This window comes from Sorghum bicolor, chromosome 3 (assembly GCF_000003195.3).
Source record: "Sorghum bicolor cultivar BTx623 chromosome 3, Sorghum_bicolor_NCBIv3, whole genome shotgun sequence".
Classification (NCBI taxonomy): Eukaryota; Viridiplantae; Streptophyta; class Magnoliopsida; order Poales; family Poaceae; genus Sorghum; species Sorghum bicolor.
In genome coordinates this window covers 50,354,569-50,375,380 of record NC_012872.2, presented here as the reverse complement: position 1 = coordinate 50,375,380, position 20,812 = coordinate 50,354,569, and the positions used below count along the sequence as shown (strand labels likewise).

Sequence of the window (20,812 nt, the reverse complement as noted above, 5' to 3'; positions counted from 1 at the left end):
GCCTTAGTTACTAGTACATAGAAGAGACAAATAAGAGGTAAGGACTGTTGCTGTTGATGAAACAATGTTGTGATTGTTTTAAAACTAGTACAGCGTTAGTGTTTTCTTGGTTTTGTGCATATCGTATGCTACGGACAAACCATTTGGCAGCTAATTCTTAAAATTTAGCGTCTCCCTTAATTAATTTGTCGAATCAAACACACCTGAACTTGTTTGTTTTTCAAAGGAAACAAGAAGAGACCAAGTAGACGACAGAGGCTTTTCACTCTAAATACTGTACTGTACCACCAGTCCACCACCCTTCTCCATCCACTAAAAAACAAGTGACGATGAAGCGAGCGCGGTGAGCTCACATTCCTTTGTGCGCTCGCTGGCCGTCGACGCTCCATTTGGAATCCCAGCCGAGCAGAGCTCCCCACATTGACCGCCTCCGTACCAGCGACAGCCTTTCTTCCTTCAATCATCCACTGCCAACTCAATTTTCTTGTGGAGGCCCCCATCCCTCGATCCATCCATCCCTGCCACTTTGCATTGCAGCTCCTGGTTGTAGCTTCTCCTTTCTCCCCTCCGGCGGCTCACCGCCGCCATGCCCATCACCGAGCCAGCCGTTGCTCTCGCCGCACTAAGCTCTCCGCCATAGCCATCGGCCGCTTGCCAGAACCATCGCCTAGTTACAATTACAACTGACAGGACGCTAGTTTCTTAGCTTAGCTTAGCTTAGTGAAGTGATCCGCTGCTACCGTCCCACTCGATGTTGGCTAGTATGAGCCAAGAACTACCGGGGAGGTCCGCGGGCGCGATGGCGGCGGCTGATCACGCGCTGCCATTGGCGTCATCGGCGCTGTCCTGGCCGGTCCCGACGCACCCCGCGGCCGCCGCCGTCTACTACCTCGGCTTTTCTTTCGCTCTGGCGCAGTGGAGAGCTGCCGGCGTGTTCGATCTTGGTGGCGCGAGGCGGCGGGGGTGCCGGTGGTCGCGCGCCATGGAGCTGACTCTGCGGGAGAAGGTCGCGGCGCTGGAGCGCCAGGTGGAGGAGCTCCGGCACCGGCGGGCCGAGGACGCCAGGGCTAACGAGAAGGTGGCGGGAATCTTCGCGTCCCACGAGCAGCGGTGGTTCGCCGAGCGCAAGTCCCTGCGGCGGCAGGTGCACGCCGTCGTCGCCGCGGCGCGGGCCCGCGAGGCCAAGCGCGAGGAGGAGGCCGCGGAGCTGAGGCGGCAGCTGGAGGAGCAGCGGGACACGGTGGCGCTCAGGGACAGGGCACTGGAGCAGGAGGTCCAGAGGCGGCAGGGCGCGGAGGAGCGGCTACGGGCCGCGGAGCGGACCGCGGAGGAGCTGCGGGAGCGCGCCGGCAGGGACGCGCTGGAGCACGCGGCCGAGGTGCGCAAGCACAAGGCGGCGTTCGTGGAGCTCGCGTCCGCGCAGCGTCAGCTGGAGGCGGACCTTGCCCGCGCCGCGCGCCTCGCGGACACGGCGGAGGCCGAGCTCCGCGCCGCGCTGGAGCGCCGCGACGAGGCGGCCGCCACGGCCGCCGACCTCTCCGCCGAGGCCGCGCGCCTGCGCCGGGACGCGGACCACAAGGACAAGATCCTCTCCGCGATGCTGCGCAAGTCCAAGATCGACATGGACGACAGGGAGATGCTGGTAAGGGAGGTCAAGATGTGCAAGGCCAGGCGGAAGCAGGCGGAGATGGAGGCCGACCGGTGGCGCAAGATGTGGGAGTCCCGTGCCCACCGCCGGGGCTCCTCCAGGTCATCGGCGCGAGGCGCAGCCGCCGACCTACCGGCTGGGAGCTCCGACAAGCTACTGGCCCCCGACGCCGTGGCGCGCGCCACCAATGACACAACCAAGATACTGTTCGTGGACCACGTCGAGAGCGACGGCAAGAAGGACCACCGGCAGGCGCCGGCGAAGGAGCTGACCGCCATTGAATGCGTCGACCGCTATGCCAGCCATGTCGACGACAAGCCCGGTATGTCCACCTGTTCTGTCTTCTTCTTGTACTCTGCCTGCTCCTGCTCCGGCTATGCTCACAAAAATTGTACTACCACCAGTCTATAATCTTTGGTCAGCATATGCTGCAAAAGTTCAATTGGTAGAAAAAGTTTGTTTTTATTGTGTTCTAACAAGTCCAGTCCTGTTTGAGTACAAAATACAGCGCAACTGTCTTTCAAAAATATAAAGTCCAGTCCTGTTTGAGTACAAAATACAGCGCAACTGTCTTTCAAAAATATAAACTAGACAGTGATTAGAAATGGTGAACATCAAAACAGCAGTGTTTCAGAGTAATGACTACTTACTAGGCTGTGCTTCTTTGTTTGTATATATACGTCATATATGCAGCTGTGGAGGAATACCAAGGCCTGCAGGAGTGGTTCCAGATGGAGACGGAGAAGTACACGGCCATGATCAAGCACCGGCACACGGCGGAGATCGAGGCGTTCACGGAGCAGCTCCGGCTCAAGGACGAGAAGCTGGAGGCGTTCCGGTGGCGGGCGGTGAGCATGGACGTCGAGGCGACGCGTCTCCGGAGCCGGATCCAGGAGCTGGAGGGCCGTCTGGCGCGGCACGAGAAGCACAGCGCCGGTCTGGAGGCCCTGCTCCTGGACAGGGACAACGAGAACAGAGCACTCGAGGAGCAGCTGGAGACGCTTCAAGCGCAGGCGCCTGGTGTGGAGATCTGCACGCCGCCGGCCGGTGGCCAAGACGACGGCCCCGACGACGACTGCATCCCATGTTCGCCTGTGAAGGTCGTCTCCACAGAAGATCACAAGGAGGATTGGAAGGAGCTGGATGTGCAAGCGACAGAGGCGCTTGTCGTCTCAGTCGGCGATCTCGCGTGCGCCACCGCCGCCGCCGCCGCGGCAACGTCCATGGAACACGATCGCCGGCGGTCTTTCAGGTCTGAGATCGAGGAGGAGAAGGAGGTCTACACCGATCCGGGCAATGCACAGACGACAGGTAGTAGCTCCCAAGAGCAAGAGGCGACGTCTGAGCTCGCGCTCGTTGTCTTGCCGCCTTGCCAGAAGAGCTCTGCTTGGAAGACAGACATCCACGCGATGGCGGTGTCGTACAAGATCAAGAGGCTGAAGCAGCAGCTGCTGGTGCTGGAGAAGCTGGCCAGCGAATGCAAGGAGGAGGCCGCGGCGACGAAGCCGTCAGGGAGTGAAGCCAGCTCCAGCAGCAGGCAGCCGCCGAGATCGAGGTACCAGACGATGATCTCGTTCCTGAGCAAGCACGTCAAGAGGTACCAGTCCCTCGACGACAAGATCGACGACCTCTGCGCAAGAATGGTACGCGGAGAAGACGCGAATCCCCATTCCATTCCATCATCAAGAAGATGTTTTGGCATTCCTGGATCATCATGCGTTGGTTGATGTCTCTGTGTTCATGCCGTGCAGGAGGAGAGCAAGAGGAGCGCGGGGCGGGAACGGCACGGCGTGGGGGAGCAGAGCCAGAGCGAGAGCGAGAGCGCGGCGCTGGGGCAGTTCCTGGAGGAGACGTTCCAGCTGCAGCGGTTCATGGTGGCCACGGGGCAGAAGCTGCTGGAGACGCAGTCCAGGATCGCGGCGGGCCTCGAGCGCGACCGCTCCGGCGGCGGCAGCGGCGGCGATGGAGACGGCGTGGACATGGCGAGGCTGATGGAGGTGGCCGGGGCGCTGCTGAGGGACGTTCAGCGAGGGCTGGAGGTGCGGATCGCGCGGATCATCGGGGACCTCGAGGGCACGCTCACCTTCCATGGCATCCTCCGCACCACGCGCTGATATGATAGTGTATACCCGATGCTGTCCTCTGTATTTCTGTGAACAAATGGCGGCAGCACGTTGATCTTTTTCAGACACAATAGTAAACGTTCTAACGCCAATATTAGTAGTAGTATTAATCAGATAGACAGATACTGTACTGCTCTTTTTTTTTTTTGGCCTTCATGCTAATTCTCTGAGAGATGGCTAAACAAGCAAATAGTGTGCACACAAAAGAGCAAAACTTCCAATCATCGATTTTGTATGTCCATGGAACCTGATTTGCTTCTAACCCAAGTATATCATCGGCTTGTAAATTACTCGCTTCCGTTGCTAAATGAAAAAAAAACAATTTTTTTTATAAGAAACTACATTAGAGTTTAGGGAACATCTTGTAGGAGCTCACAGAAAATATTCTGTCTAACATGACGATGAATGAAGAACATAATAAAGCATGGCCCGTCCTTGGGCCTGGTTGGTGTGAAAGAACTCGCAAGGCCCAGGAATGTGAGCGCGTCAGATGTCTCTAGCTGGCTTGGGTTGGGCCGCTGAACTGTGTACATAAGCAAGAGACGAGGCAAGGAGAGCAATACAATCTCAATTACTCGGTGACCGGGGCCGTGGCCGCAGGCCCGCGCACGCTCGTGGTCATCGCTGGCAGGCCAGGCGGCGCCCGGGTGGACGGGGCGGCCTCTGTGCGAGCAGAGGTGGTTCCGTATACAGCGGTGTCGGGGCAGTGGCAACACGGAAATCTGGGCCTCGTTTAGTTCCAAAATATTTTAGGCTAAATATATTTTTTTCTTCTATTTTGCATTTTGAAAGTAAGCATGTTTAAAATATTTTGGTCCTAATTTTTTTTTGCAAAATTAAATAGAGACATTAAGGCCTTATTTAGTTCCAATTTTTTTTGCAAAATAGACATTGTAGCATTTTCGTTTGTGTTTGATAAATATTGTTCAATAATAGAATAATTAGGCTCAAAAGATTCGTCTCGCAAATTACATATAAATTGTGTAATTAGTTCTTTTTATCTATATTTTAATGCCGGCAAGATTCGTTGTGATAGAGAATCTAAAAGAATTTGCAAATTTTTTGGAAAGTAAACACTAAAACCAAAAAAAAAATTTGGTGTTCGAATTTGGATGAGCTGCTCAAAGTTTTGGGTTTTTGGATTTTTTTCAAAAAACTTCAGGAACTAAACAAGGCCCTGCCAAAACAGAAGCGGATCCTGTCGCATCGTGTCTAATCAACTAGTTTTGACTGGACAATGATGACGGATAAAGCTAAGCTAAGGTCTTGTTTAGTTCGCCAAATTTTTTGAATTTGGTTACTATAGCACTTTTGTTTTTATTTGACAATTATTGTCTAATCATGGACTAACTAGCCTCAAAAGATTCGTCTTGTAAATTACAGATAAATTATGCAATTAATTATTTTTTTATCTATATTTAATGCTCCATGCATGTGCCTTAAAATTTAATATGACGAAGAATCTTGAAAAATTTTGGAAATTAAACAAGGCCTAGCTGGTGATACATGGTGCCAGCTTATTGTAGCGGATGAAGATAGTACTAATGGGGGTTCACAGCGATGGCGCAATTGAGACGGTAATGATTTGACAACTTCCACGCACTAAATCTCTTTCAGGAGAGAATGTCGGGAAGCAAAAATGTGTCGAGATCATAGTTTTTTTTCTCTTTTTTAGTGATGTGTTCTTATTGTTGAGGTTTGTATAGATGTGAGTCTAAATGCTTTTGTATCCTTTTGGCTGTGCATATCCTTCGTGGATATAGAATCCATATTAATGAAAATCCATTATCTAAAATTTTTTTGCAAGAAAAAAAACAAATCCTTTGAACACCCCCACAACTTTCGATTCTTCCTTGTCTAGGGAGTATGGCTTACGCTTGGTATTAGATTCTTCGATTTGAGATATCGTGCATTTTCTCTTGATCGATAGATGATTGTTAAGTTTAGCATTTGGCTCTACGAAAACTTGGCCAATTTCTAAATTCCTGTAAATGAAAGATTGATCTTTGTGGGTTAGACCCCTACGAGGTTCAACCTCAATCACCCTTCAATTGACTTGACGATGACTCTCTAAGATATTGTTCAAAAGGTGTTCTCTAACTCTTCGACAACTTCAATCAACTCCTTGATCGAAGGTGAAGGTCACAAGGTCAAACCCTTCTCTCTAAATAAAAATTCCCAAAATCTATGATCTCTCAAACCATCTACCATACCAATGATTCAGCAAAATCACTTTAGATGAGTTGTCCTCCTTCCTCTCCTTTCGAACTCACATGTCAGCACAAAATAGAGATTGAAGCCAGCTGAACCAGGTCACTTGCACTCACTCTATCAAACACTCCACTCATCCCAATGAATAACAAGGAAGAACAAGTGAGAAATGAACAAAGGAGAAGAAAAGTAAGAGAGAAATGAAGATCAAGGAGTACTCAAGCATCATCACCTCAAGGAGGAGGGGATCTTCCTCTCCATCTCTATTCTTGGGTGAGTTCAAGAAATCCCCTTTTCATTTACTTGAAATCATCTCACAAACCCTAACTCTTGGTTTAATCCATGCATGGATGCAAGATGAAGATTTCTCGTTGCTCCATCATTTCAAGTGCAAGCTCAAGGCCATCTCTTGCTCAATCATCTCATGCATCCCTCCAAATTCTCTCTAATGGAATATCTATGCTTTTTGTAAGAAAATCATGATCAGGATCCCATCCGTATCTCTTGTTTGGAAGCAAGATATAGCAAGGTTCAAGTATGATCTTGGTGTCCAAAAGGTCTTCCAATCACAAAGATAAGTTGCTATGCCTAAGTTCATGGATTTCATCCTCTTTATTATGGATGAGTTAATCTCTAATCACTAGCACCACCTTGTACTTAGAAGCTCAAAACAGCTTTCACAAGCCCAACACATCACATAAACATACCTAGATACCCCTACACATGTATGGTAAACATCATCCACAAGCCAAAGTCACATCAACTATGAACACCAAAAATTTGTGAAGAACATATAGGTTCTATCGCTGTTCCCGCTAACCGACTGTCAGAACATGTGACCGTTTGTGAGAACGCCCATAGAGCACACACAACCAACACTTAGCCTCTACAGTCAATGTTCCCGTGGATCCTCCGCAAGAACGCTAGACCGATCGGTAAAAAATCAATATTCCTTACCCCAAAACCTGAGCACACCCCTTTCAGCCATCAAAATTCATTGTCATGACTATATGACAGCAGTGGCGGACCCAGGAATTGAAACCAAGGTAGTCCTAAAAATTCTTTTCATGCGCAAGACGGTAAAATTCAAAGAAAAAATTTGATAAAATGACTATAAAATAAGCAAATTGCGACAATACAATTTAATGTTCAAAGCTTACATAAATTGGTCTGGAACTTGCACAAATAGATTACATATAAGATAAGGTCTTACATAAATATACATGACTACTTTAATTTGCGCTTTCTCATTGCCATGAAAGCATGAATTATGTCATCCTCGCTTACAGAAGAGAATATATCACGCTCAATAAAGGTAACCAAACAATCGTTCAATAGCCTATCACTCATACTATTTCTCACCTTATTCTTCACTAAACACAAGGCAGAGAAAACTCTTTCAACACTTGCTGTCGCCACCGGTAAGATCAATACCAATTTAAGGACTAAGTACACCAAACCATAATATTCATGTTTATTAGTGCCAACAAGCTTGGTAGAGAGCTCACCGAGGGTGGTCAGTCCTTGAAATCTGTCATCCATCTTCACATCTTCAATATATGTGCCAAGTTGAATTTCAAGTGTCCTCAAATCCGAACTTGAAAAATCTTGGAGATAATAAGTTGCAAGCTTAAGGATTTTCTTAGCATCAAATGAGGCAAATGAATTGGAAGGATTCAATGCTGCCATACAAATAAGCAATTCCCTACTAACCTCATCAAACCGATTCTCAAGCTCTTGATGAATTCTATCAATAATACCAATATACACTTCTCTTCTATAATGATCATCAATTGTTTGTATAGGATAAAAACGATGGGATCTTCCATGAGGCTCATATTTGCTATCCATTGCAGGAATATCAATAGAGAATTTGATACAAAATGATTTAACCTTCTCTAAGAAATCTTCCCACCCATTAGACCTCAATTGTTGGAACCTTATCTTTGCCACACCAACAAGTGTCATTGCATTAACAATATCTTGATCTCTCTTTTGCAAAGATTGAGATAACTCATTGGTGTACCCAAGAATCACAAGCATCAAGTGGGCATTGAAAACAAACTCAAATGACTCTAAAATCAGAACCATAGCATGTATGTTTGGCCAATCATCTCTTTGTGTGGGATCATTTCCAAGGGTTATGAGTACTTCCCGAATGGTTGAATACATGTCAATGATATGCAAAACAGTTCTATAATGAGAACCCCACCTACTGTCACCAGGCCTAGCCAGTCCCATCTCTTGATTTAACCTACTTTCACTTTCTATTTCACCCAATTCAAGTGCTTTCTTCAGTTTTCGTGCTCTAACATCTCGAAGCATATCATGGCGTTTGCAAGAAACTCCAACAATATTCAGCAAGCGTGAAACATTAACAAAAAAAGTACTAGCCCCAACATCTCCCTTTGCAACTACAACAAGTACTAATTGGAGTTGATGTGCAAAACAATGCACATAATAAGCAAAAGGAGTCTCTTTTATTATCAATGTTTTCAGCCCCTTAACCTCTCCTTTCATGTTACTAGCCCCATCATATCCTTGCCCACGACAAGAACTAAGAGTCAAGTGATGACTAGTGAGTAAAGATTGAATAGCTGCTTTAAGTTCCAAAGAAGTGGTGCCAGGAACATGAACTATTCCAAGAAACTTTTCACAAACACTTCCACATTTATCAACATAACGCAAGCAAACTGCTAGTTGCTCTTTATGTGATATATCACTACATTCATAAGCTAGAATTGCATAGTAATCATCCCCAAGTGCTTCAAGTATGGATCTAGTAGTTTCCTCAGAGTAACATCTAATAATTTATTTTTGTATGCGAGGGGAGGTTAATGTGCAATTACCTGGGGCATTTTTCAGAACCACTTTGTTCACCTCTTCATTATTTCCTGCAAGCCAATTCAAGAGTTCAAGAAAATTCCTCTGTTGACACTTTGTTCAGTTTCATCATGCCCACGAAAAGCTAATCCCTGATTCAAAAGAAACCTCAAACATCTGAGTGAATAAGTCAACCTAGCCTTGTAATCAGCTCTATCCTTTTCTGACACCTTCACAATGACAATATCAATTTCTGTACCATTTTGCACAAATAAGCTGTATTTCTCTTGAGCAAACTTGTGTAAAGTTGAATTCTGATGTTTGTCAAGTGCAATAGCTCCAATATTCCAATTATTCCAACCTAGATGTAATAAATTTTCCACTTCCTTTACCAAATAAATAACAGTGAAAGCAATATGCTGCATCCTTCTCTACACTATATTCAATCCACCAGTACTTTTGAAACCAAAGAAAACTAAAGCTGCGATCTTTCCCATAGATTTTTCTGAATGGATAGACATAGCTATAAAGATGACATGGGCCTTTTAAAATGTACCTTCTTCTGATAGAATCTTGTTCATTCACATCAAAGAATAAAATAGACCTCCTTAGGCCTGGGTCATGCTCAAGAGAATCAACATCAGCAGCTGCAACTAGAGGCAGTTCTACTTCTACTGCTTCTATCTCTTCTTCAACTTCATCTGTTGCGGGTAGAGTTGTGGTGCTTGTAGCTGTAGGTGTTTCTGTCTCTTTATCCACAGGTAAAATACCACTTTCTACACTCACAATTAGAGGATCTTCTACAATTAGAATAGACAACTCTTCATGAATAACTGGAATTGGTGGAGCAATCTGAGTTGTAATTTTTTTCTTCTCATGTTTCTGAAAAAACTGTTATATTTGATTTCTTCATGCCTCAACTTCCTAAAAATATATCAACAAATTCATTTAATTATTGGCTCTAAGTCAAACAAAATCACAGTCTCACAGATCTGGGAAAAAAATCAACTCACCAAGAACTCAAGAACTGAACTGACTGACGGCACACGGCAGGGGTCGAGGGAGGCGGCGCCGCGGCGGGTCAACGGCAGGCCGGCGTGGCGGCGTGCGGCAGTGGCTCGTGGCGGCGTGCGGCGTGGTGGGCGCGTTGCGCGTCCGCGCGTGACGGCGTGCGGCACGGGGGCACCGTGGCTCGCCGGCTCCGCCTCCGCGGTGGGCGCACGACGGCGCGGCAGCGGGCCAGCGACAGTGCGACACTGCGGCACGGGGGCGGCCAGACCCCGTCTCGAGTCCTCGCCCTCAGACTCAGATGCGGATGCCACTGGCGGATGCGGGATGGGGATGTCGCCAATGTCGGATGACGCTGAGAAGGGAGAAACCGAGAAAGAGAATGGGCCAAGTTTCTATGGGCTGAAAGGAGTACTAAAAAAATTTTTAGGCCAAAATCTAGAGTAGTCCTGTGCCTATCTGGACTACCTATTGGGCCCGCCACTGTATGACAGGTACTGCCCAACTAAATCTAGTACATATGCCGAACTAGCATGATGTCTCACCTCATGCCTTTTCAATCAGCCTCGTCCTATCTGCTCCCTATGAAAGCATCACATACGCAAGAATGCAAAACGCTGTGATCTTGTGAGGATAACCGCAATTTCCTGATGGGACTGGTTAATTAGCACTAGCAATAACCAATAAGCCCAGTGACAATTTCCTCTCTTAGCAATAGGCTCAGGAGATCAAGGTTAAACCCGTCTCCTGCAGGCACACGCTAACTACAATCTTCATCTCGCCGGTGTCTGCCAATTCAGTACTGTAAACACCAAGCACGGTTGTTGGCTGTACCAAAGCCACGGTTTTTTATTTTTATTTTTCTTTCAAACGGTTGATGAGAGCCTGAGACATACAGTGCCGTCCGAACTAGTGAGCGTGATTTGCCAAGCTGCTATCATCGGCGTCTAGGCAACGGCAAAAAAAGTATCCTGGCGTCATCCATCCGAGAACGGGTCAGTTTGTGCCGATGAAAACGAAGGCTGGGAACAAAGGTTTTGACGTGACGGGCCGGTGTGGAAAAGGAAAAGCAGGGGGGCCGTGCACGTCGTCTGCTGGCTGGTGCCAAAATTCTCCGAGGGGGAGGTTGCGCCGTGGACGAAGGGCGGGCGACATTTTGGTTGCCGAGCGGCGTAGGAAACAAGGCAACGGCAGAGCTGCAAAGTAGATTTTACTGATGACAGACAGGGACCTCTGTATATTTTGTAGTATATGGCACCTGCAGGTATTGTATTTGGATGTTCTCGGGAGGAAAGACAATCAGTGGTGAGACGAACACGCCAAATGGATCCAGCCATGCTATAATAGAAACTCGACAAATGCACTCCTTCGTGTTTGTGTGTAGGGAGTTTCTTTTTTTAAGAAAAAGTGGATGCAATTTTTCTTTTATAAAAAAACTCAGTCTGTCTATCCAATTATCTAACATGAATGCTGGCTAGGAAAGGATACTTCGAAGTGAAAACAACAAATTAGTTTGCACCAGCTCATATGGTTAAGTTTTTAGGGTGAAATCCGCGCTGCTCACTAGATCCAATTATTCGACTTGACTTATTAGATTTATTCAGAATTTAACAGCCGTTGCAGTGAAACAACAGCAATAACAAAAAAGAAAAGAGGGTATAAGGCATCCCTCTTTGTTGTATTAGCCCTCAACCATGAGCGAACAAAAGATCATTTTGGAAAACTTCTAAGGCCAGTTTTAATGGAGTTATTTTTAAAGGGGTTTGTTGGTTTCATTGTGAGGGATGTTCCTCGGTCTTGTAATCGCTTAGCTAATGAGTTAGCTGCTTTCGGTTGTAAGTTGTCTAGTGGTGTCCAATCTGTTTGAGATGATGTACCTTAAAACTTGTATCTTGGTGTCCAGCAATTTGACTGTGACGAGTGAGTAATTTATGGAGCTCTATTTTTTTTTTAAAAAAAGGAGTTCATTTTAATTTAATGTTGTGACATATTAATAAATTTGTTGAGTTGATATGTCAATTATAGTGAGTGTGGGTTTCATCTAAATGACACCTGTTGTCATAGTTACCAATATTGATGTGGCAATCTTAGTCCTTGTTTAGTTCCCAAAAATTTTCAAGATTCCCCGTCACATCGAATCTTACGGCATATGCATGGTGCATTAAATATACATGAAAACAAAAACTAATTGCACAGTTCATCTGTAAATCACGAGACAAATCTTTTAAACCTAGTTACTCTATAATTGAACAATATTTGTCAAATAAAAACGAAAGTGCTACAGTGTCAAAACACAAAAAGTTTTGCAAACTGAACAAGGCCTTAGTTGTGTCATGAAATTAACTGAGACTGACTTAACAAATACAGTAATCCCATCTAATAGAGTCAGATGCATGCCTTGACAATGTCTAGCTTAAAAAGAAAAGAAAAATATTAGCATTTTTACATAACCTATAGAAATTAACTCTTTTTTCAGATTTGCTATAAATAAATCATAGGCAGAGCTAGCTAGGCGGACAGGTAGTCCATAGATCTTTTTAAAATTTAGTTCAAGCTTATAAATTATAGTAGATGTGTTCTCTAAAATATAAAAATTACACATATAACTCTTTATAATATAATTTTACATCTAAAATGGACTACCCTTGCTCTAGACCCTAGCCACACCACTGAAGAAAACCACTCCATTACTAGAGCTTTGGACAAATTTTACATTAATAGACTGTTGCTGCAATTCGGCGGGAGGTGGACGGAGCACCTGATTTTATCCGTCCTACTTGTCTTGGTGGGCTAAGCGATCACGTCACGTCTATGGGCGCCATGGAAGTATGGAACGCATGCAATGCTGGGTCTTTGTTTCATGCATCGCTCGTGCAACCCAAGCTAGGCTGGGGCGTGGCTACCGACCGGTGCTGAGGTCCACTGCCAGGCCTGGTTTTTCAGAAAAACGAACAGTTTATCTTTGTCCAGCCATCCTCGGTCGGTCCACAGGGCACGGTTGGAAATTGGAGACTGGGATGAGACGGGGGGGACCCCAGCTGTAATCGCGCGCGCTTGCCGTCACGACTCGTCGCGGCTTCCATTTATCAGGGGAGGCCCTGCCGAGCGGGAGCGTCACCAAGTCACGCTCACGCGTTCCGACGACGACGACGCTCCTCTCCCTCCGGTTCTTGAGCCACTCCCGTCTCCGTGCTCCACTCACTACACCCACCCAGAGTGCGCACGATACCACTGCACCAGAAAGAAACCATGGACGCGGACGCACGCACCAGAAAGCCGGCGTCGCACTCCCTCCCGCCGGCGCCAGCGCTGTTCGCCGTCCGCGCGCGCTCCGTCCGGGTGGCCGACCTGGGCGCCGGCGCAGCGTTCTCGGGCCCGCCGGACACGCCGCCGCGCCGCTCGCTCGTCGCCGTGCCGTTCCTCTGGGAGGAGGCGCCCGGGAAGCCCAAGGAGGCGTCGCCAACGCTGGCCCCGTTCCCCAAGGCGACCACTCCGGCTCCGGCTCCGGCTGCTGCCAACGCTGGCCTCGTTCCCCAAGGCGAAACTGGCGGTGACCACCAGGACAGCAGCGGCCACGCGCGTCCGCTGCCGCTCAAGCTGCCCCCGCGGCTGCAGCTGGTGTCAGCGTCGTTCGCCGCGGGGGACACCCCGCTGTCGTCCCCCAAGACCGTGTTCCAGGGCCCCTACCGCGGCGGCGGCGGCAGGAGGACGCCGAGGTGGGTCCGGAGCGGCGGCGCTGCCCTCCGGCGGACGCCGAGTGCTGGCGCGGCACTCCTCTCTCGGACCTGGAGCAAGCGTAGGGCGGCCGGAAGCAACAAGAACAGACGCGGCAACCATGAGCGCTACACGACGGCGGGTCCCGACGCCCCGTGGTGCTCGCCGGCGTCGTCGGACTCCTCGTCCTCCGTGTCCACCTGCTTCGGAGGGGACAATCACGGTCGCGGGAGGCCCGCCGACGGGCGCGAGGTCTCCTCGGAGGAGGAGGACGGCTCCCCGAGGGTCTCGGTGAGGATCACGAGGTTTAGGCTTAGGCGGAACCGGAGCCTCCCCAGCTTGACCACGTCTAACCTCTGGGTACGTCCTCGTTTCTGCTCTGCTTTCTTGTGCCATGATCTGTTTCTTTTATAATTATTATTATTGAACCTAATTAGTCATGATTGGAAAGTACTAATAAAGTAACTAAATTCAAAAATTTTCACCAACTAAGGTCTTGTTTAGATCGAAAAAATATTTGGATTTTGACACTGTAGCATTTTTGTTTTTATAATTAGATTTAAAAGATTCGTCTCGCGATCTACAGGCAAACTGTGCAATTAATTTTTATTTTTATCTATATTTAATTCTCCATGCATGTGTGTCGCAAAATTCGATATGACGGAAAATTTTGAAAAGTTTTTGTTTTTGAGGTGAACTAAACAAAACCTAAAACAAGGCCTTAAAAACGATTACATCAAACAGCAAAAATTAGTCAGGCCCTGCCTGTGTTCTGCAAATCCTAATTAAACCGTTGTAGGACAGAGAAAATTACGTAGGAATTTTGGCGCTCTAGGTAAGTTACTAATTAGGGTGTAACTTTTATATAATTTTCACTACAAACCTTAAAATCGCAGTAAATGAGATTACAACACCTTGAGATTAGTGTATTGCTACAACTCCAATAGTAGTACTTTATGGGGGTTACAACACCATGAGAGTAGAAGCAATCTGTTGGAGATGCTCGTATATTTGATCGTCCACTTCCTATGATGTGAATTTTGCTATCACAACATTATCCTTCGTGCTTGTCTAACGTATGGTTCTCAATCTAGCTTAGCTTCTACATTTGCCTCTCTAGCTTCTCTCTAGGGCTCCTATATACATGTAACGTGAACCTCTTCAAATGTAATATAATTTATTCACCTCTACGGTTACATGGTATCATTCACCATTGACCCTTTCTCTTTCCGCTCCATGCGTCGCTGACTACTCGCTTGCCTGCGTCGTTCCTCGCCAGGCAGCCGCTGACTGGATCGCTGGTGCCCTCCGCGTGCTCGCCAAGCCACAATCGTCGGGCCCCATGGCTGATGAAGCCGTCGCAGACGAGGCAACGTGCCTTGCTGAAGCCGTTCGCCAACGTGCGCTCGCCCTCGACCAACACGAGGCCGATCATGCCACACTGTGGGCGCAAGCCACCGCCGTCCTCAATATCAAGGTGTTGATCCCGGTTACCCTAGATTCGATTGCCAACAACTTCAACAAATGGCGTGGCCTCTTCCTCGTGGTGCTGGGCAAGTACGCCCTAACTCGCCACGTCCTCTACGATGAAGCCTTGTCAGACCGCCCTGTTTGGGTCCAAATGGACTGCACAGTGTTGACGTGGATCTATGGCACCGTCTCCAACGACCTCCTTCAGTCCTTGATGATTCACTCATTCAACGCTCGCGGCGCTTGGCGGTTCCTCGAGGATGAGTTCCTTAATCATAGCGAGTCCCGTGCGCTACTGCTTGAGACTCAGTTTCGTAACCTCCGTCAAGGCTCTATGTCCGTTGGGGATTATTGTCGCCGCCTTGAAACCATGGCTGCCACCCTTGGTGAGTTCGGTGATCCCATCAGTGATCGTCAGATGGTTCTTACTCTCCTTCGCGGCCTTAACAGCAAATTTCGGCACATGGTGTCAAACCTAAAGATGCATCGCCCGTTCCCCACATTCGCTGAGGCCCGTACTCACCTGCAACTAGAGGAGATCGATCTTGATGCTGCACCACCATCTCCATCTGCGGCCATGGTGGTCAACCCTCCGCCATGCCCGACTAGTCCGGCTAGCCCCCCACCGTCGTGCCCGGCTGGTCCCTCCAAGCCCAATGGTTCACGACACAATTACAACAACAACCGTCGCCGTGGTCGTGGGAGCAAGTCCAGCGCTCATGGCAGTTCTTCACCGTCTGCTCTAGGTGTTGCCACTGTGCCGCATCCGTCCTTTGCCCACCCTTGGGTGGGCACAATGCAGATGTGGTCGTACGATCGCGCCCCCGTGGTTGGCTCATGTGCTCCTTCGGCGATGGCTGCTGCACCACTAGGCACTGGGTTCCCTCCCTACGGCCACCTCGGACCCTACTATGGGGGAGTGTCAGGCAGTCCACCTCTACAGCAGTTCGTGCCGGCTTCTCTACCATCACAGGAGCAGATGATGTCATCGCCACTGCACCCACAGCAGCTGTGGAACCCTATGCAGGGTGGTTCATGGGATCAACCATCCTTGGCTCACTCGTTCAGCACGATGATGTTGAACCCTCCTTCAGCACCTTCTGAGTCAAATGACAACTCTGGTCAGGGCTCCCACATGATATCGGATGCTGGTACACTCTCTACTATTTCTCCTCCTTCATCCTGCAATCCTTCATCTAACACTAGTGGTTCTCATTTCTTTATCTCCACACCATACTCTTATTCTTAATAATGTTTAGTCATTCCAAGCATCATTAATAATTTGTTTTCTATTTGTTGTTTTACCACAGACAATAATTGTTCCATCAAATTTGACCCATTTGTTCTTTATGTGAAGGACATGCAAACCAAGAACATGATTGCTAGGTGCAATAGCTCTGGAGACCTTTATCTGTTCTTCTTGCCCTCCACCAGCACCGCCACCCTTGTTGCAACCCCTGTCTTTGGCATCAATGTCGTCTCAGACACCTTGGTCGTGAAGCTTTGTCCAAGCTTATTAGCTCTAATGTCATTTTGTGTAATAAAGATGATCCCAAACATCACTGTCGTGCTTGTCAGCTCGGGCGCCATGTGCACTTGCCTTTTACTTCTTCTAGTTATAGAGCTTCTAATAAATTTGACTTAATACATTGTGACCTCTCGACGACACATTTTGCTAGAGTTTTGGGCTACAAGCACTGTCTTTTTATACTTGATGATTGTTCACATTATACGTGGACCTTTGCGCCTCCCACCTCCTCTCACATGGATTTATTGAGGCGAAGTCATACACATCATTGTTGACCTATCACAGGGGTTCTGATGTGGTTTATCTCCTGCTATATGTTGACCATATTGTTCTACTGCATTGTCTACTCGCCTTCTCCAACATATTATTGCAACACTTCAGCAAGAGTTCTCTATGACTTATATGGGTCCATTTCATCACTTACTAGGAGTCTCTATCACCCACCGAGATGGACTTTCTCTCTCTTAGCGGCAGTACACACTTGATATTTTGCAGCTGGAGCATGATGTATGAGTGCTTACAAGCTTAGCAGCATTCTGTCGACATCCACTCCAAATTTTTACACGATGGTCCACCTGTTGATGACCTGACTCAGTATCGTAGTCTCGTTGGTGCTCTACTATATTTGACATTCATGTGACCAGATATCGTGTTTGCAGTTAAACAGTTTTGCATGTATATGCATGATCCCTAGGAACCTCACCTTGCCGGCGCATCCGGTGCTATCTCCAAGGCACTCTGTCACATGGCTTAACTCTTCATCGCTCGCCACTAGTGGATCTTATTGTCTATTCTGATGTCAGTTGGGCTAGTTGCCTTGATACTCATTGATTGACAAATGGCTATGCAGTATTCCTAGGTGACAGCTAGGTTTCCTAGTCCTCCAAGCGTCAATAGATTGTCTCTCATTCTAGCACTGAGGCAAAATATTGGGTCATCACGAATGGTGTCATCAAAGTTTTATGGTTGCGTTAGCTTCTCGATGAGCTTTGCCACCCTCTTCGTTGTGCTACATTAGTTTATTGCGACAACATAAGTGTTGTCTACCTCTCCAACAATTCGGTTTAGCACTAATGTACCAAGCATGTAGAGATCAACCTGCACTTTGTTTGAGATCACATTGCTATCGTTCAAGTCCACATACTTCATGTCCTGACAACATCCTAATATACTGACATCTTCACCAAGGGTCTCTCAACCTCTGCCTTCCAGGAGTTCTGATCTAGCCTGAATATTCGTGATGCTACCGCTCAGACTACAAGGGAGTGGTAGCATTTATATCCTTTTGTAATTGTGTAATGTATGGCTCTCCATCTAGCTTAGCTTCTATGTTTGCCTCTATTGCTTCTACATGCCTCTCTAACTTCTAGAGGCACTTATACACATATATCGTGAACCTCTTCTGATATAATGTAATTTACTCACCTCAATGGTTATACTTACGAGTGCCCTACATTCCAAACATGAATCTGACCTTTTTATTAGAGCAAACAATGTGTAATATGACCATAAAAACACCTCATAACCATCTATCATAGCAATATCACAAATTCAACACTCATTGATAGCTAACCGCCATGATGGCAGCTATTTCCCAACCAAACCCTGAACATATGTCCACTTCTTTTCACTCATCTTCACTTTGTCATGTCTACTATGTTAAAAATATTATGTTAGTGTGGAAGAATTTGACTCGGCTTGATATATACATGGGCCGGTGCCCCTTAGGCCTAGGTCCACCCTGAACATATGCCCACTTTGTTTTCACTCATCTTCACTCTGCCATGTCTACTCTATTGAAAATTGTGTTAGAGTGTGCAGTAGAATTCGACCCGGCTCGCTATACACATGGGTCGGCACCCCTCAGGCCTAGGTCCACCAGAGCCCACAACATACTTAGACCTTGAGCCTAACTCAACCCAAAAGACTAGCCTGATAGGTGAGGGTTGCTCTCGCCTTAAATGTTATGCTCTTTACCATTAATTATTGATGTGAGACTAAATCTAACAACCTCCCCTGTCACACATCGACCCAACTCTTCACATCACACAATCCAGTGTGATCTTCGGAAGATGTTATCTAGACCTTGAGTCCAATGCTCCGTATGACACACAATTCGTGTGACCTCATAGGCACTAACGGGCTCTGCCGTTACCATGTGGCTCTTGAGATTTTCCAGGTTTTATTGACCATGGACTTTGATACCACTTATTAGATTGCATGACCGTCCTGGCTCGCTATACCCACGAGCTGGCACTGCTCTCAGGCCTAGGTCCAGCAGAGCCCACAACATACCAAGACCTTGGATCTAACTTAACCTAAAAGATTAGCCTCATAGATGAGGACTCCCCATGCCTTATATGTTGTGCTCTCCACCATTAATTACTAATGTGATAGTAAACCTAACAAATTGTAACAGTTTACAGACAGTTTAGCATCAACAACCAATCAATTACAACAGTATCTAAAAGGTATAACCTATAAAAGAAAATCTGAATCTAAATTCATACACACATATATGTCATATTTACAATAGTTTTTACTAGCGGTTGTTTAAAGAAAACGGCTAGTGAAAATGTCATATTTACACATGCGGCTGACTTACGAGAACCGCCAGTGTAACTAGTTTGTACAGGTGGTTTTAAAGCAAGTGCGCATGTTTGTAACTCTACTGGCGCCTGCTCATTTCAAACCGCCAGTAGAAAAAAGGAGTGCCGCTAGTAGAAAGCACCGGTGCACTAGTGTATTATACATGATAGGTACTTTCAATGACTCTGGCTCGTTGATGAATTTTCAAAGAAAAGTGTTGGGTTGTTATCTGTGTTCTATCTATATCAAATGAACTTGTTACTCTGAACTTTGACAATCTTTGATTTCTCCTTAGGTTCTTGTGTAAACATTTTGTTCTTTCAATGTCATGAAATGGACTTGTACGCTAGAAAAAAACAACACTATTGCTCACATAATCATGTCCATTATTTTGGTTGACATAACATTAAGGATGGAGATAGTGCTCCAAATACATACTCGTGGTTCTTCTTTAGTCTAACTTAATAAACTAAATGAAAAAAATGAAGAAAAAAATTGTCTATTTAGTGCCTGTTTAGCAGGGCTCCTCACGAGGGGCTCTTTTAGGGGAGCCGGAGCCGTTTTGGTGAAGCCACTAATTGTGGCTACGCCAAAACGGCTCTCCCTCTGCTTTTTACTCAAAAATTGTTTCTCCAGAAAAAAGTTTGGCAGAACTCTTCTGGAGGAGGTAGAGCCGAAGCCTGAGAGGAGCCCTGCTAAACAGACCCTTAGTTCATTAAATTAGACTAAAGAAAAATCATAAATATCTATTTAGAGTACCATCTCCGTCCTTACATAATATGACACAAATGGAACTGTTGGCAGGCAAGCATCCGTAGGAGTGTCAAGCAGATTACTTCGTGGAGCTAGAGTTCGGTGACGACGAGGTACCGATGCTACTAGAAATCATCGGGAGCGCCAAATTCCAACCTGTGGTGCCCATATGGAGATCGGGAAGTGGTAGTACAGAAAATGCCGTCACAAGTCATGCCAGTAGCCAAAGCTTGTGATATCTCCCGTGTCAACAGAAAATCTTTCCTTCGGTTTTCTTTCATTTGTACCTAGTAGCACTGCTAGGTGCTGGTGTAGCGATCATGACAGTGGATCTCTTCTATCCCAAAAAGAAAAAAAAAAGACAGTGGATCTCTCCACGGACAGCTTGGTACAGGGCAGGAGGTTTCCATCTGGCGAAGAATACCGTACCGGAGGCTTGTGCTTGTGTATGCGCAGAGCGGCAGCGAGGTTGCCATGTATATTCATCCTAGACAGCGGAAACGCAATATAAGCTGTTTCAACGGTTTTTACTTTCCGTGACGTTTCGTGCGAGATGATGATGACAATGATTTTGAAATAATAATGATAATGATAATAAATAACAACATGCATCAACAATAATTCTTGATTAGCTAATACTCTCCTTAGCATTAGCATTGACAAATGGCGCTCCTCTTCTGTTGTGGAGTGTGGACTGCACCGGCACAATACATCTTAACATCAGGGGCGAAGTACAACATGAAGAGGGGGTGCAAAGGTACCCCTGAAAGTTATAAAAGCAATAGAATTGGTTCAAATTTCACCATGTATGCACCTCCTAAAATACATATCTGCACCCCCCTCTAGTTTACTTTAGCTTTGCCACTGCTTAACATTAGAGAGAGAAATATGAGCAATATGATATGGGAACACCCATGTTGATAGCCAAAATCTGATCAAATGCAA

The 20,812-nt window shown here is 46.7% G+C and overlaps 2 protein-coding genes across 3 annotated transcripts; both read left to right on the top strand.

Moving 5' to 3' along the window:
• LOC8075004 (putative ciliary rootlet coiled-coil protein 2) lies at positions 300 to 3,995 on the top strand. The gene is made up of 3 exons (XM_002457950.2): positions 300 to 1,970; positions 2,342 to 3,291; positions 3,400 to 3,995. Exons 1-3 carry the CDS (start codon positions 752 to 754, stop codon positions 3,760 to 3,762), a joined length of 2,532 nt encoding a protein of 843 aa, XP_002457995.2. The 5' UTR covers positions 300 to 751; the 3' UTR covers positions 3,763 to 3,995.
• On the top strand, positions 12,547 to 20,407 carry LOC8075477 (translation initiation factor IF-2). 2 transcript variants are annotated; one of them, XM_021455551.1, is made up of 2 exons: positions 12,547 to 13,887; positions 14,807 to 19,910. In XM_021455551.1, the coding sequence occupies exons 1-2, from the start codon at positions 13,063 to 13,065 to the stop codon at positions 16,244 to 16,246; spliced, it is 2,265 nt and encodes a 754-aa protein (XP_021311226.1). In that variant the 5' UTR covers positions 12,547 to 13,062; the 3' UTR covers positions 16,247 to 19,910. The 2 variants fall into 2 exon arrangements, with proteins under 2 accessions (XP_021311226.1, XP_002457994.2); XM_002457949.2 differs by lacking the exon at positions 14,807 to 19,910 and adding an exon at positions 19,919 to 20,407 and having other exon boundaries at positions 12,557 to 13,887.

Coding starts and splice junctions, on each gene's coding strand:
- LOC8075004 (XM_002457950.2), top strand. CDS start 752: ATGTTGGCTAGTATGAGCCAAGAACTACCGGGGAGGTCCGCGGGCGCG. Junction 1,971..2,341: donor CCATGTCGACGACAAGCCCG/GTATGTCCACCT, acceptor TCATATATGCAG/CTGTGGAGGAATACCAAGGC. Junction 3,292..3,399: donor ACGACCTCTGCGCAAGAATG/GTACGCGGAGAA, acceptor CATGCCGTGCAG/GAGGAGAGCAAGAGGAGCGC.
- LOC8075477 (XM_021455551.1), top strand. CDS start 13,063: ATGGACGCGGACGCACGCACCAGAAAGCCGGCGTCGCACTCCCTCCCG. Junction 13,888..14,806: donor TGACCACGTCTAACCTCTGG/GTACGTCCTCGT, acceptor GTTCCTCGCCAG/GCAGCCGCTGACTGGATCGC.